Genomic DNA, 15,659 nt, shown 5'->3' with positions numbered 1-15,659 from the left:
AACTGTGGGGTTGTCCTGTGCAGGGACAGGAGTTGGACATGATGATCGTTGGGGCTCCCTTCCAATACAGGACGTTCTGTGATAAGCAGAAGGGACATCCAGACTTACAGCAACAGAGTCAGAACATGCTATGTCACAGGACATTGATAGCACATGTTTGTTAGACCAGCAGTTACTATTTTCCAGAGACCCTCTACCTTGATGCAAACATGTAGCTACATCACATAGCACTATGAAGAAAAAGGTGCTAGCACTGCCTCTGTATCAGGCTTCCGTTTTCTAAATGCAAAGAAAGAAATCTTCACTCCAAAGAGTGAGCGAGCATTTGTAGTCTTGGATTTCTCTTCATATTTCAGACAACATTAATTGAGAGGTCATCTCCTATAAAGTCTGGTGCGAGGCAGTTGTCCCTCAGATGTGGCTTCCTATGGATTTAATTTTGCATTAGCCAGCTGAGTTTGACACAGGGCATTTTAGTAAGCCTGTGTGAAAACACTTTACTTTTGAAGGCACTCTTCTCTGCAAGTCTTTAGTTCAACACATTTATAGCACACACAGCTGGGAAAATGGCTATTTTCCACTGCGTACAGCACCAGAACTTCTGGAAGCAAACAAAAAAACCCAAACAGACCAAACCAAAACCAACAAAACCATATAAAACCCCTCCAACCTTTAACAAACTAACAGGCAGGTTAAGGTGCTAAGCAAGGCCACAGTTCCACAGTTTTTTTGAAGTGGCATACACCAGAATTACTGCAGAAAAAGGTTACCCTGTCCTTCCCCAACCCTTGCGTGCCATGGCCCCCACCACTCCCGTTTGCTGACACAAAGGCTCATATGGCCTCATGTCAGCTTTATGCTTTTTAACATGGCAATTTCAAGCCAAACCAGTGCTCTGACTGCGTTTGCCATGGTCTGCATGGGTTATGACTTTATTACTAATTAAGAGAGTGCCAAGAGGTGCAGAAGGACTTGCAGCTACCCTCTTCCCAGCTGGTCACCTCTGGAGAATGGCTTCTTGCCCCCAACAAGCCACCCGGCCCTTGGTCTTCTATAGATCACACATAGTGCCATTGTGGCCCCAAACCACAATTACTCTTTCATGTGCTTATTTTTCAGTTCAAAGGCCCTGAAAGAATGGGTTTGGCATAGGTAAAAGATGAGTGGGCACTGCTGGGCCCACTCCACTGGTTGGAGGGTTCAGAAAAGGAATGGGTCAGGGCTCTGGTTACGGCTCAGGGCAGAGCAGCTGGGGCTCAACCAGAGACTGGGCCCTGTCCATAGAAGTTGTTGCAGGTCATCTGTGTGAAATTACATGATGGTAATACCGAACCTTTACACGCTCAGATTTGGGGCAGAGAGCATCGTTTGGAGTGTGCATCAGTAGACAGCAACGTCCCTGCTGAAAAAAAATTAAGGAGTTTACCTTCAGAGCTATTCATTTTTAGTTGCCATAGAAACAGCCATTAGAACCATTTTATATCTGGCTGACAAACCTCATATTTTATGATCTTGCTTTTCTGATTTCCCTTGCTTTTCTTTCTTTCTTTTTTTTTTTTTTCCTTTCATGTCTGATTTTTATTCCAATGCTAAATGATTGACAGAAATATTACTTCTTCTACCTGTAAGACAAATAAAATTTAATCTTTTCATCCATGAAGTTCTCCATTGCTTCCCATATATAGGTGTTCTGTTCATAATAAAAATAGATATTTCTAATTAAAACAAACAAAAAAAGGAATAAAAACACACACATGAAGTAAAATTACAATTATGGTTACTTTTCCTTTGCTTTTCCTTTTCCTTTTCTCCCGTCTAATTAGTTTAATATAAATTCTCGCTTATTCTCCTAGGTTGCTCATCTTCAATCATCCCAGATAGGTTACAGACACAAGACAGTGATTTGTATTTACTTACTTGCATTCTAAATGAGTCAAATTATGTTATTTTTGTGATTGTTTTCACCCATTGAGACGCTCATCCAACATTTCTGAAATTTTCTACTTTTTTTTTGTCTGTTTTAGTGATGATATCTTGTAACTTCACACCTGCAGGAAGAGAAAATCAATGTATTTTAAAACGGCCACTGAATCTGAGCAGCTCAAATACAAAAAGGTGCTAAATTCCATCAGTATTTGCCAGCTTCAGCTGTACTGCACACTAAATGCCAGATTCTCACAAATTCAGCAGGTAGAAATTTGAACCCAAATGTTTCCTTTCAATTAAAATAAATATCATGGTATATGTACCTAACTTGCAGAGAGAGAGTTCATGAATATATTTTAGCATTTGTAAACTATGTAAAAAACTCAGATTGAAAGTGTTGGGAAAATAGAAAATAATTACAAGCACTTCATGTATTCTCTGTAACACAAACATACATTGGGCTAAAACTGATTTAGAATGAGACCTTCCACACCAGAATTATTACATAGGAAAAGTATTTATTCCTGAAATACCACTAGAGTTCCTAAAGAAATAGCTTTGTCGAGGGATGACACAGTATTAGAATCATAGAATCATTTTGATTGGAAAAGATGCTCAAGATCATCTAGACCAACCATAACCTAACTCTGGCACAAAACCATGTTCCTAAGAACCTCATCTACATGTCTTTCAAATATCTCCAGGGATGGTGAGTCTACCACTTCCCTAGGCAGCCTGTTCCAATTCTTCACAACTCTTTCAATGAAAAAATTTTTCCTAATATCCAATCTGTACCTTCCCTGGTGCAACTTGAGGCCCTTTCCTCTCGTCTTATCATTTGCTACTTGGGAGAAGAGACCAACACCCTCCATGCTACAACCTCCTTTCAGGTAGTCATAGACAGCGATCAGGTCTCCCCTCAGCCTCCTTTTTTCCAAGCTAAACAGCCCCGGTTGCCTCAGCCACCCCTTATAATTCTTGTGCTCTAAACCCTTCACCAACTTCATTGCCCTTCTCTGAACTCTCTCCAGCACCTCCATGTCTTTCTTGTAGTGAGGGGCCCAAAACTGAACACAGAATTCAAGGTGGGGCCTCAGCAGTGCCAAGTACAGGGACACGATCACTTCCCTACTCCTGCTGGCCACACTATTGCTGATACAAGCCAGGATGCTGTTGGCCTTTTTGGCCACCTGGGCACACTGCTGGCTCATGTTCAGCCGGCTATACACCCAGGTGGCACAGGTATTTCTATAGGACTGTGTACCTCTGCATCTGCAGAGCCTCCTTCCTCCCCTTCATGCTTTCAGCCAAGTCCTACCCACTGCCCCAAACCTCTTTCCTTCCAGATACAGATATGGCTCCTGCATCTCCTTTCCACTCCCCCCATCTCTTTTTTTCTCCAGCATAGTAGCAGAAAATGGCCCAAGACACACACACGGCCTGTGTGGACGCAATGCAGACATGGACAAGGTGCTGCAGGTGAGAACGTCCTTGCTGGGACAGTCCTCAGGAGCAAGAAGGGGAGCTGCGTTAGACACAGCCAAGGAGCGGCGTGAAACGAGTTGGCATGCTGAATAAGATTGCTTTCTAGTTACAGACAAATTCTGCTCATTTGTAACACTGTAACCATAGATATTGCCACTCCTAAAATCTGCAAGTGCAGAAGTTTAAAAAAAACCCAAACCTGAACGTGAATGGAGGGAGCTTCTCTTGAGGAAGCCTGGAGAACAGTGTTGTACCTGCCTGGGCTCAGAGTGCGGCGATGAGGAGCAACACATCCAGGTGCAGACAGAGACCCACAGAGCTCTTGTTCGTAGCAAGAGCGGAGAGAGCTGAGCCAGGCTGAGCTGAGCTGACTTTTACTAACAGTTCTCAATTTATAGGTTTATAGACATGGGTCTGGACCAAGAGATTAGACAGGATGTTTTTTCAAAAAAAAAAGTTACCCAAATGCACCACACTCACGTTGTGTCTGTTTTCAGTCATGTTCCCATGCACATCTTGTGGGCAGCATTCCGACCCGCTCATTCACACACCCAGGCCCAACACTCACACATCATACACATGGGGGCACTTCTCTGGCCTGAGATATCATTCTCACCGGCCTGGGCTATCGCTCCTTACACTCATAAAAATCTTCTGTATAACCTGCCCAAGGCCCTTTAGCTGGAATGTCAAGTCCTGCTGTTCCCACACACAGTGCTCCGGTAGGTGCAATATGTGAATGAATAGTGAAGATTTTTTTCAAATTCGGAGTGATTCCTGATATCAAAAGTAGACAGAAATCAGAAAGGAAAAAGAAAATTAACAAGACCCCATGCAATTCTGTTATCCCAGAGCTTACATTCTTCAAAACATCAAAACCATCTGAAAGAGGTCTTGGGAGAGTTGTTCCTTTGTTTGTATAAGCATATAGCCCATTCAGAAACATATGTTTGATGCGTTTAACACGTCTAGGAGGCTTCAGTCATTTCAGAAGAGGAGATTAACTGCAGAAAGGTATTGCAAAAAAAAAATAGATTAGTGCTGATCATAAGGGTAAAACTGAATTTTAAGAGAGAGGTTTGTAAGCAAAGAGACAGCGAAGCCATTAAAAAAGTGTGTGATTTAAAGCTGACGATCCACTTTTATACTTTTTCTGGAGGTAACTGAGCCTTCTGATTAACAGCTCATACAGAAATGGATTCAAACGGGGTACCTGAATTTATTATCACCTCTTGCACTACACTCACCTCTAATATACCTTCCTGCCTTGAGGGCTGGGATATTCATGCCATTTACAAATGATCTTCTGATTACCTCTAATTTTCAACCTGGCTCTGAACCACAGAGTGAGCAGCTGAACCAGGAGAATTAACAGGCTGATGGACAGTTATGGGGGGGAGAGGGGGAGAAAAGGAACACTATGGCCACAGGTATGAGCCCAGAAAAACTGAATACCTACACAAAGACAACTCTGGGCAAAAGATGACTAATACCAGCTATTTTCCTTCTGCGACTGATAGCGGCGGGGCAGAAGGTTGAACTGCGATTAATGGCGGTGACGCAGACGGCGGAACCGCGATTGATGATGGTGGAGCAGACGTTTTAGCCGTGATTAATGACAGCGGAGCAGTCGTTTGAACGCGCTGCTCTGACTGGTGCTCCGAGGGCCCCTCCCGAGATCATATATAACCCAACGCTGGTTTTTTTATGTGAGTCTTTCATAGCTTTTATCTGATCTCGGGGCCACACGTACGCTCCTCCTCTATTCCTTTTAACTTTCCAAGAAAGTGTTGCAGATCCTTATCCGTAGCAGGTAATATGGACTTGGGTGGTGTTGACGAATCGTTAGTAACAGGGGAGGTCAGAGTAGTACTTAATCTTGCCTTTTCCTCCGAATCTGGCCCAGGAGAGCCAGGAAGACCATCCCTCCCTGCTATTTCTGCATGTTCCCGTTGCTCTTTTAATCCTCTGAAAGTCTCTATCAACAAGTGACATGTTGTTAACAGTTCAGTTGTTTCTTTGCATCTTTCACTAGTGCTTTGCCCCATAGTAACACAGTCCTTCCTTTGTAAAATCAGTTCCAGAGGGCTAATACCCTGCTTCTTCAGAAGCAACTTTCATGTAGATAATATAATACCCTCTTCTTTAGATAAGTTCCACCCCCACCCTGTTCTCGGTAGCTCACCAACTCTTAGTGTGGTGTCTTTTCAATGATCCGGATCTTCGGCAGCTCTCCTCGGCTGCTCTATCAGCTGTACCGGGCTCCGTCTCCACAGCTCTTCTTTGGCTGTCACAGCTTCATGCTGTCTCCTCTTCATGCGAGATCCTCTTCAGGCAGGATCACGTCGGGGTCACCATATGTCGTGGCTGAGACGGACAAACGACATGGACCAAGTTCTTCCAGGATGAAAGTAGGAGATGCCATTTACTGCCACAAGTGCATTTTCATACAGTTTCACCAATTCATGTGTCTCTTCGCTATTGGTTACAAGTTACAGCAGTAACATCTCATTGGCTAATTTTGCTATCATCAGTGTTACTCTTCTACTCCCTTCTCTCTCATGGGTACATCCTTACATCTCCGGATACTCCTTTACGCACAGGTAGGCCTTCATATCTTCAAGGCTAATGTCTGTTCCCATGCCCTCCGTCAGGGAATCCACGGACCCACCGTAGTCCCCCACAGATCAGTAGAATCCTGCTCTCAGCACAGGCAGAGACTGCGGGATGTTGCCGAGATTGTCCGCATTTCTAGATCCAGTGTGGAAATTGTCCAACACTCTCAACACAATGCACATTGGAGCTGTGCCAAGGAGAGAGGCTGGAAAATAAGGAAAGTTTTTCCTGTGTGTGAGTTTACGTCAGGCAAGCTGGCACTCTCAAATTTGTTTTTACAGCATTTTTTTTGACATCCTGTAAGGATTGAGCTACCACAACAGTGTCACTCACGAATAACACCCACACAAAGAATTACCTCGCAAAGTCACCCTATTTATGTATATTCTCACTGCTTGTCTGTTGATCCCCATGTGCCTGGGCTCCATCTTGCTGTAATTAATTCTCAACAAGGCCAGCAGCATTTCGAAGGCATATCAGAAGACCTGATGGATACACACCCTTCCCCACCACCCCAGTCTGATTTAACTGAATTTATTTGTCCAGGAAGATTTTTCGCTGAGTAGATACGACCTGCTTGCATGATACAATCCTATTAATCCAATTGCATGATGCAATCAGAAAGAACTCACCACCACGGCACAAAAAAACCTCCTCTTTACCCGGAGACCAAGTGGACATACGCACAGTGGTAACCCAACACCTCTGAGTTACCTTTGAACTCCCCTGCTGCCCAGCAGGTGGGGACACGTAGTTGCACAGGTGGATCCTTTATCCTCCATGTGCAGCTCCAAACTCCTGAGAGCACAGCTCTTATTTCCAGGGATGTGCCACTCTTCAACTTTCTTTAATAAATACCAGAATCTCCAGGACAAATCTGCTACCCCATTGCATGGCAGCACAAAACGTGAAATAATACGTATTGACAAAGGTAATACGCTTTGGAACTCTAAAGGCCGACTGATATAGAGGTGAGGGAAGGGGATTTTCATAACGACTCCCCTTTTCCCCGCCAGCTCAAGCAGAACCCGGAAAAATCTGAGGCAAAAACTCTAGGAGTCCTGCTGATTTATGCTGATTGGCCGGAGCGCTGGGCGGGCTGTGCAAGTCTCTATGAGGGCGGGAACAGCATAAAATCCGCTGACTTGCGTGGTGCTGTGGAGCGTGCTGGTGTCTGTGCAGAAGCGGAACGCGGGTGCGGACCTCCGGTCGGTGCTACTCGGGTTCGGTCGCTCACTGAGGCGCTTGGCCAGTGCTGTCGGTGCGAGGAGAGGCAGGGGCGGGTCGGGCGCGGTGCTTGGCGCTCCTTCTCCTCCGTGCTGCCGGTCGGGCGGTGCGCTGCCCAGCGCAGTGGTGGGCGCTGCGGGGAAAGGACCATGACGGGCTCGCTCTCCTCTTGGCCCTCCCTTTTCCTCCGTGGGGAATGGCGTTTTCTTCCCCCTGGTGCCGACGGAGAAGCGGTTGTTTGTGCCCCCCCTACCCTTCCCCCCCGCGTTGCCCCTGTCCTCCCAGTGGTGGTACAGGGAGGGTGAGCGGAGGGAAGGGGGATGCTGCCAGCCGCTGAATGCCTTGTGGCCGGTCTGGGCAGGGTGCGTGCAGGGTGGTGGAGAGAGGAGAGGGAGAGGAGAGGCCGGGCTGGGTCGAAGGCGACGACGACGAGCGGGCGGGTTGCGGCGACGACGACGACGACGAGCGAGCGGGTCGGGACAACGACGACGACGAGCGGGCGGGTCAGGGCGACGACAACGAGCGAGCGGGTCGCGGCGACAACGACGACGAGCGGGCGGGTCGCGGCGAGGACGACGACGACGAGCGGGCGGGTCGCGGCGAGGACGACGACGACGAGCGGGCGGGTCGGGGCGACGACGACGACGAGCGGGCGGGCGGGTCGGGGCAACGACGACGAGCGAGCGGGTCGCGGCGACGACGACGACGAGCGGGTCGCGGCGACGACGACGACGAGCGGGCGGGTCGGGGCGACGACGAACGGGCGGGTCGCGGCGAGGACGACGACGAGCGGGCGGGTCGAGACGACGAGCGGGCGGGTCGGGGCGACGACGACGACGACGACGAGCGAGCAATGCTACCCCATTGCGTGGCAGCATAAAATGTGAACTAATACATATTGATAAAGCTAATATGCCTTCGTACTCTAAAGGCCGACTGATACACTGCTGAAGGAAGGGGATTTCCCTATCCACCACCCCGTTATTTGGTTTCTGCCCAAAAATGGGGAAAACCACGTGAGGGGGCGGAATTTCCGTGGGCCGCCCCTCCAGCACGAGCCCTGTAAAAGCGATAACAGCACTAAGGCATCTGATCTGCGTGTGGCTGTGGAGCGTGGTGGTGTGTGGAAGTGCGCCGCCGGTGCGGATCTCCGGTAGGTGCTGCTCGGGTTCGGTCGCTCACTGCGGCGCGGGGAGAGGCCGGTGCTGCTGCTGGCGGCGCGGGGCGGGCCGAGTCCCCGCTGGCTGCGCGCCTGCCGCTGCCGGGGCTGGTGCGGTGCTTGGCGCTCCTTCTCCTCTGTGCTTTTCTCCCATTTCTCCGTGTTCCCGGTAGGGCGCTGTGCTGCGGGGGAAGGGCTTTGACGTTCTCGCTCCCCTCTTGGCGCTCCCTTTCCTCCGTGTAGGATGGCGTTTTCTCCCGCTTAGTGCCGACGGAGGAGCGGCTCTTTGTGCCCGCCCCGCCCCCCCCCCGTTGCCGCTGTTCTCCCAGCTGGGCAGAGAAGGGAACTGTGATGAGCCAGTCGGTGTTGTGAACTGTGGGAGATCTGAGGGATTTTCTTGAGGTTGTTGTGTGGATAGGTTTCTATTAGATGGAGACTTATTTATGAACTAGCCAGGCTCAAAGGAATTTCAAGGTCAGCTCGAAAGCTGAAAACAAGGTCTCAACATTGCTTCAATCAACAGACTTATTAGCAGTGAGACTCGGACGCTTGGACAGCTCATGAACATGGACAATATCCAATCAGCTAATGCATGCTTGGAGCGTGGACACGTGATCAGGAAATAACTGCATATATAAGGAGGCTTGTTTCTGTAATAAATGGCTTCGCTTGAATTCATATTGGATTGTGTGGAGTCCATGAGTTTTCGCTCTCGCAAGTGGTGATTCCGACGTGATCCATAAGGAGAGTTTACAGAAGGGGGACGACTGCTGTGGGAAGCGAGCCCCAGCTGGAACGGCTCAGCTGGACCGTGACTGCGACGCAGTCTGCGGGCTGCGCGACTCCTGATTGATCGCTACAGAAGTGACAGAGGAGGGATAAAGGATCCGATATCATTGCAACGGACACCCAAAGCGATGAGCAGCTGGGGGTGAGAGGAGATGGGGCAGAATATTTTTCAAGAAGAAGAAGAAATACTGCGGCTCCTCTCGCATATTCTCTCTAAGAGAGGGGTGAAGTGTGAGGTGAGTAACCTCAAAAGACTATTAATTTGGTGCAGAGGCAATGGGTTTCCTGCTGACCTGTTAGGAGTTTTTCAAACAGAGACTCGGGAAAAAGTGGGAACTGTGTTGTGGAAGGCAATTAGTCACAGTGAAAAATATATTCTCGGCCTTGTAACCACCTGGAAACTGATAATTACTGCAGTGAAGCAATTAAAATCTGAAAAGACTGTTACGAGCATTAGTGACTCAAAACTTGAACTTTTTGATGATATAGGGCAGAAATCATGAGATAAAGTCAGCAATGGAGATAAAGAAGCTAAATCATCAGTAACTACATGGAAGTTTATAATCTCTACCTTAAAAGATCCTAAGGCTGAACGGTCTGCCGGAATTTTTGCAGCGTTGCAGCCTGATAAGTACCCTGAAAGCCGCTGTGAAGTTTACCCGGTTCGTGTCTTTGATACCCTCCCTATTCCATCCCCTGCTGTGCTTTCGGCACCCCCGACAGTTCAGCACTCCGGGGCGAGGGGAGGAAAAATGCCGAGCGGGTGGCCTCCTGTACCGTTTCCCAACCGTGGTGAGAACAGCAAGTCCAGAGGATTGGAGTCAGACAACTTGCCCAAAGAACCTGTGAAAGCTGAGAATACTAAAGTCGTTAACAAGTGTACTATCAGTCCTTTTACCAATTTGTATCTGCCTTTAACGTCTTTTAACCCTCCAACTTCCACGAGAGAGCAGAAGGAGTCACTGGATAAGAACTGGACAACAGAACTGTGTGACAGATTAGATCAGCTAATAGCGAGTGAATCCAGCAGTCGGTAATACGGTCTTGATGATGGTGCGCCTGGGGACTCAGGTAATACGGATAATTGTGATGCTAGAAAGTATTGGCAAGACTGTTCACTGTTCCGAAGCCCCTGTTACCAACGATTCTCCAGCACCATTCAAGTCCGCGTTATCTGATGACTTGGATGAGGATGGGGGTTTGCAGCTATTTTTTTTTTTTTAAACCTAACAGGAAAACGAGTATGTGTACGTATTGCCCCAAGATCAGATAAAAACTATGAAAGACTCAAGCAAAATTAGACCTATGCAATGTAACAGCTCTAGATCATTTAGGGCGGAACGATGGGGACTCGTTGAAAGGGGCAGGTATCCCACAGCTCTTGGAACAGACACTAACTGACACACCACAATTACAGGCGCTATTAGTTTCTGAAATCCTGAGGCAGTCAGCAGATCTTGCATATCAAGCTACAGTAGAGGTATCTGAAACCAACAAAGCAGCCAAATCTTTTATAACTACTATCAGGGTCCCAGTGAGAATTACATGCAATTCATTGACTGTCTTCAAGAGGCCATCAATAAGCAGGTTGAAAACTTAGAAGCTAAGGAAGCACTGGTGTTGAAATTAGCAGTAGAGAATGCTAATGTTTGCTTTCAATGTGTTATTTGTGAGTTTTACAGTACATATTGTATGCTTCTGTGTATTACCCCTCTGAAAATCAAGCAGCTTGTCAGGAATGCGAGTTAATTGTTTTACTGGTTGTTGTCAGAATTGTTTCTTTGTGGTGTAAGTACACCGTAAAACTTTCTTCCCACTTTTCCCACTCGCACTGCAAGCAGCCCTGTGCTTCCCCCCCTTCCTCCCTGTTCTCTCTTGGCACTCCCTTTCCTCCATGTAGGGTGGCGTTTTCTTCCTCTTAGTGCCGATAGAGGAGCGGCTGTTTGTGGGCCCCCACTGTTGCCACTGTCCTTCCAGCTGGGCCGAGAAGGGAACTGTGATGAACTACTTCATATTGGGAACCATTACAGAAGAGGGCTCAGCCCTGGAGCCCGCTTTCCCATGCAGGGGCGCTGCTGCCGGTGGTGGTACAGGGAGGGTGAGCGGTGGGAAGGGCGCTGCTCCCAGCCAGTGAGTGCCTTGTGGCCGATCTGGGGTTCAAGGGCTGGTCCCTCAGATCACTGACTCTGTTTATATCTCCAGGTGCTGGGAACTGTCTGCAGTGTCACAGGCAGAGCAGAGACAGAGTAGGGTTGTGCAGGCAACACCTTCTTGAACCGGTGAGTCATCCAGGACTGGCTGTGGCTGATATTTGTGGCCCTGCTAGATATGCAGAGTTAGACATCTGGATGTACTGCATCATCATTGTGTTCTCTGCAATCCGCCAAGACAAGGATAACGACTGTTGTCATAGAACTGTGTCCAAGCTTGACTGGAAAGAGGTTTTGCCATCAGTTATGATGCCTTGGACACAAGACCATGCTTCCTCCCAGGAAGAACTGAAGGAGGCCTTGGGTTCCCAGGGTGAAGAGTCCATTCACCAAGAGATGCCAGGTAATGCAGGCAGAAGGGTGTGCAGGGCTCTGGGTGAGTACAGGCCCTTATCAAGTAACCTGTAGCAGCCCTCACCACATATCTATCCCTCTGGCAGCTCTCCTGTGGCTGGTTGTCCCCTGGGGCGGGTCCCTTCTGCCTCCCTAGGCAGCTGGTGTTGGGGATGGTGGGGATGTGAGGGCCAAGTCAGATCTGGGACAGCACGGTTCCTCACTGCTGGTGCTTTTTTCCTCCTCCAGATAAGTGGTGCACGCTCCATCCAGTGTATGTCGTGGTGCTGGCTGTGCTCGTGGCTTTGGTCCTGGCTTTGGCAGTGGCTGTTGCTGTGCTGTCAGGTAAGGGAGCAGCAGCTGCCTCTGTGCGGCCCCTCAGCACAGAGCGGTGTGTGCCGCCAGGCTGGATGTGGCCCCTTCCCCTCTGGGCTGGAGCTGGTGTTGCTGTGTGAGGTTAAGGCTGGTGGGGGGGAGCGTGGTCGGGTCAGACCCTCAGGCTGGCTGTGCCAGACCCTCAGGCTTGCTGTTCCCTTGCCCTGTCCCAGGGATCCTGGGGAGGGGCAGGGACACCCCCAGCTGTGCCCTGGGGCAGGCTGTTAACCTCTGGGGTGGCTGCTCCCTGTGGGTCCCTGGCAGCAAATGAGGGATCCCCATGGGGGGAGTTTGGGACTGCCCCCTTCCTTGCCCTATAGAGCTGTGTCCCCTGGTCCCTGTGGAGTGGAGTCCTCTGACCTTCTCCCCTTCCCTCTCCAGCAGGAAGAGATGGAGCGAGTGCAGCTGCGGGGCTGTGCTGTCCTGACAACTGGGTTGGCTACCGCAATGTCTGCTACTACCTCTCGAGAGAGGAGGGGAGCTGGGAGTGGAGCCAGGAGCGGTGCTCCTCGCTGGGGGCTTCACTGGCTGTGATCAAGAGGAAGTGGGAAATGGTGAGTGAGGGGCTGCTGTGGCTATGTGGGGGGTCTGGGTTGAGTGCAGACGTCAGGGTTGGTGCTGGGAGGCTGGAGGTTCTTTTAGGGACAGAGATGCAGTTCTGGCCTGTGGCCTCAGAGGGAGGGAGGCACAGGGTACAGTGTGGAGCCCAGGGAGCGTGTCCTCCCGCATGGAGGTCAGGGGGACCACAAGCACAGCAGAGCTCCAGCAGAGCAGGACCAGCGTATCTGGCCAGGCTGGGGAACTCTTGCAGAAGCTCTGGAGCTTGGTGGAGCAGCTGTTGGGTGGGAGGTGCTGCTGTCTGGGACCTCACATGGGGCCGGGACAGGGACTCTGGGGCAGCAGCAGCTCCTGACTGTTGTCTTCTCTCTTTCCTCTCCAGGAGTTTCTGTCACACCTCAGGGGCAACATTGATTACTGGGTTGGGCTGCGCAGACAGGATGGGCGCCCGGAGTGGGTGGACGGCAGCAGCTTCAACGACACGTGAGTCCCATTGCAATCCAGGGTCCCGGGAGACCATCTGGTGGCAGGGACCTGGTTACAGGGACTGTCTCTTGCAGGCAGCCCTTGTCCCCTCCAGGTGCTTATGGGGAGAGCTGCTTCCCCAAGGGTACTGACAGTGTCATTGCTTATTCTTGCAGGTTCCCTTTGAAGGGCCGAGAGCCTTGTTTCTTGCTGAATGACCATTATCTCTGGAGTTCAAACTGTTTCCGGAGCCACCATTATCTCTGCAGCAAGGCCCAAGCTGTGATGTCAAATAGTTGATGGACCTTCTCCGTACTGGGAACTCCGCAACTTTGCCGCTTCTAGTTTTATATTTATATTTACTAGTGGTGTGTTACTATTTTTAGTTTTTTAAACTGTATTTATCTCAATCCAAGTTTCTCCTGTTCCTTTTGATTCCCTGCCCTGTTGGAGGGGTGGAAGAGAGAGTGTCTGTCGAGGTTGTATTGCCAGTTCGGGTTAAACCACGATGGGGGAAAGAAGTTTTTTTCTTAACTTCTCCTTTTCCTTGCAAGCAGCATGCCTGTACCTTCATTTTCCTTTCTCCAGAGGAAAAGCACCCCTGTGGCTTTTACCAGGTGTTGGGGCTGTTCTCCATGGCAACTGGGGCTGTGTAGCTGCAATAGTGGCAGGAAGCTCTGGCCCTGCTGACAGGTCATACCTTGAGAGTGGTCATCAGTGGTTTGGTTTCCTGTTCGCCCCTCCATGTCCTCAGCCCTGTACCTTCCTGGTTCTTCTGTGACATGGAGGATGAGGATGGTTACATGGTCTTGGGGAAGCGGGGAGTAATGGGGAGCTCAGGTTCTCTCCAGGATGCAGGTAATGGCGGGTTGTGTCTGTTGGTTTCCCCCTGCAAAAGTGGTGTCAGAGAGAGAAAGTATGGGAGGCGGGGTGATAATGGGTGTGATGAGAGAAGCAGGGTGATGCCACTCATCCTTTCTCCAAGGGCTGCTCAGGACAGGGAAACTGAGGCCTGGGGCTGGTGGTACCTGAGAAGGGGTGGAGCCTTGCCCCAAAATATGGGGTCAGCAACCAGCCCTGTGCCCAAACCTCTGCAGGGCCTTTGCTGGTGTCAGAGTGTGGGGGACACCTGTGGGGCTTGGTCCTGGGATGGGTCTACATGGGGATGAAGATGGCCATCAGTGACACTTCAGCATTACCACCTGCCCTCTCTTCCAGTACAGGATTTCCTAAGTAAAATCCTCCAGAATCTCACCTGCTACTTCTGGATTGGCCTCTCCATGCCCTCCGCTGGGAAGGGCTGGGTTTGGCTGAATGGCTCCTGCCCATACCAGAGCCGGTGAGCACTTCTGGGTGTTGGGGTGGGGACATCCCCATCACCCAAGTGACCCTTGTGGCAAGGCACATGCTCACACATTCCCACCTGCATCCCCAGGTTCCAGCTGAGTCCCTGGGATGCAGGCAGCAGATGTGGGGTGCTGAGAGGGGACAGGATCATCTCTGATAACTGCAGATGGGCCTGTCAGTGGGTCTGTCTCCTGGTTTTGTTAAAAAACAAGTTTCTCTTTTAGTGAATTTTGCCTGTCAGCTAAAGCCTTCATCTCAGTTGCATTTTCCTGGAGAACTCAGAGATTTATTCATAAAAGGTATGAATACAGAGACCCAAGGGAATGCCATGCAGATGTGCCAGGGGAGGTTTAGGTTCAACATTAGGAAAAGGTTCTTCCCTCAGAGGGTGGTGGAGCACTGGAACTGGCTCCCCAGGGAGGTGTCACGGCCCCAAGCCTGGCAGTGTTCAAGAAGAGACTGGACAAGCCCTCAGACGCATGGTGTGAACTGTGGGGTTGTCCTGTGCAGGGACAGGAGTTGGACATGATGATTGTTGGGGCTCCCTTCCAATACAGGACGTTCTGTGATAAGCAGGAGGGACATCCAGACTTACAGCAACAGAGTCAGAACATGCTATGTCACAGGACATTGATAGCACATGTTTGTTAGACCAGCAGTTACTATTTTCCAGAGACCCTCTACCTTGATGCAAACAGGTAGCTACATCACATAGCACTATGAAGAAAAAGGTGCTAGCACTGCCTCTGTATCAGGCTTCCGTTTTCTAAATGCAAAGAAAGAAATCTTCACTCCAAAGAGTGAGCGAGCATTTGTAGTCTTGGATTTCTTTTCATATTTCAGACAACATTAATTGAGAGGTCATCTCCTATAAAGTCTGGTGCGAGGCAGTTGTCCCTCAGATGTGGCTTCCTATGGATTTAATTTTGCATTAGCCAGCTGAGTTTGACACAGGGCATTTTAGTAAGCCTGTGTGAAAACACTTTACTTTTGAAGGCACTCTTCTCTGCAAGTCCTTAGTTCAACACATTTATAGCACACACAGCTGGGAAAATGGCTATTTTCCACTGCGTACAGCACCAGAACTTCTGGAAGCAAACAAAAAAACCCAAACAGACCAAACCGAAGCCAACAAAACCATGTAAAACCCCTCCAACCTTTAGCAAACT

General features: G+C 49.6%; 1 protein-coding gene across 5 annotated transcripts; it reads left to right on the top strand.

The window, feature by feature from the left end:
- Window positions 1-8,118: 8,118 nt before the first annotated feature.
- LOC139826804 (C-type lectin domain family 2 member D-like) lies at window positions 8,119-14,804 on the top strand. Of its 5 annotated transcripts, XM_071803183.1 has the most exons (7): window positions 8,121-8,407; window positions 8,937-9,438; window positions 11,405-11,755; window positions 11,995-12,090; window positions 12,502-12,674; window positions 13,061-13,161; window positions 13,320-14,804. In XM_071803183.1, the coding sequence occupies exons 3-7, from the start codon at window positions 11,551-11,553 to the stop codon at window positions 13,441-13,443; spliced, it is 699 nt and encodes a 232-aa protein (XP_071659284.1). In that variant the 5' UTR covers window positions 8,121-8,407; window positions 8,937-9,438; window positions 11,405-11,550; the 3' UTR covers window positions 13,444-14,804. The 5 variants fall into 5 exon arrangements, with proteins under 5 accessions (XP_071659287.1, XP_071659284.1, XP_071659282.1 ...); XM_071803186.1 differs by lacking the exon at window positions 8,937-9,438 and having other exon boundaries at window positions 8,119-8,407; window positions 12,505-12,674; XM_071803181.1 differs by lacking the exon at window positions 8,937-9,438.
- The last annotated feature ends 855 nt before the right edge of the window (window positions 14,805-15,659 follow it).

Source organism: Patagioenas fasciata, unplaced genomic scaffold (assembly GCF_037038585.1).
Source record: "Patagioenas fasciata isolate bPatFas1 unplaced genomic scaffold, bPatFas1.hap1 Unplaced_236, whole genome shotgun sequence".
NCBI classification, from domain to species: Eukaryota; Metazoa; Chordata; class Aves; order Columbiformes; family Columbidae; genus Patagioenas; species Patagioenas fasciata.
This window is presented reverse-complemented; position numbering and strand designations above follow the sequence as displayed.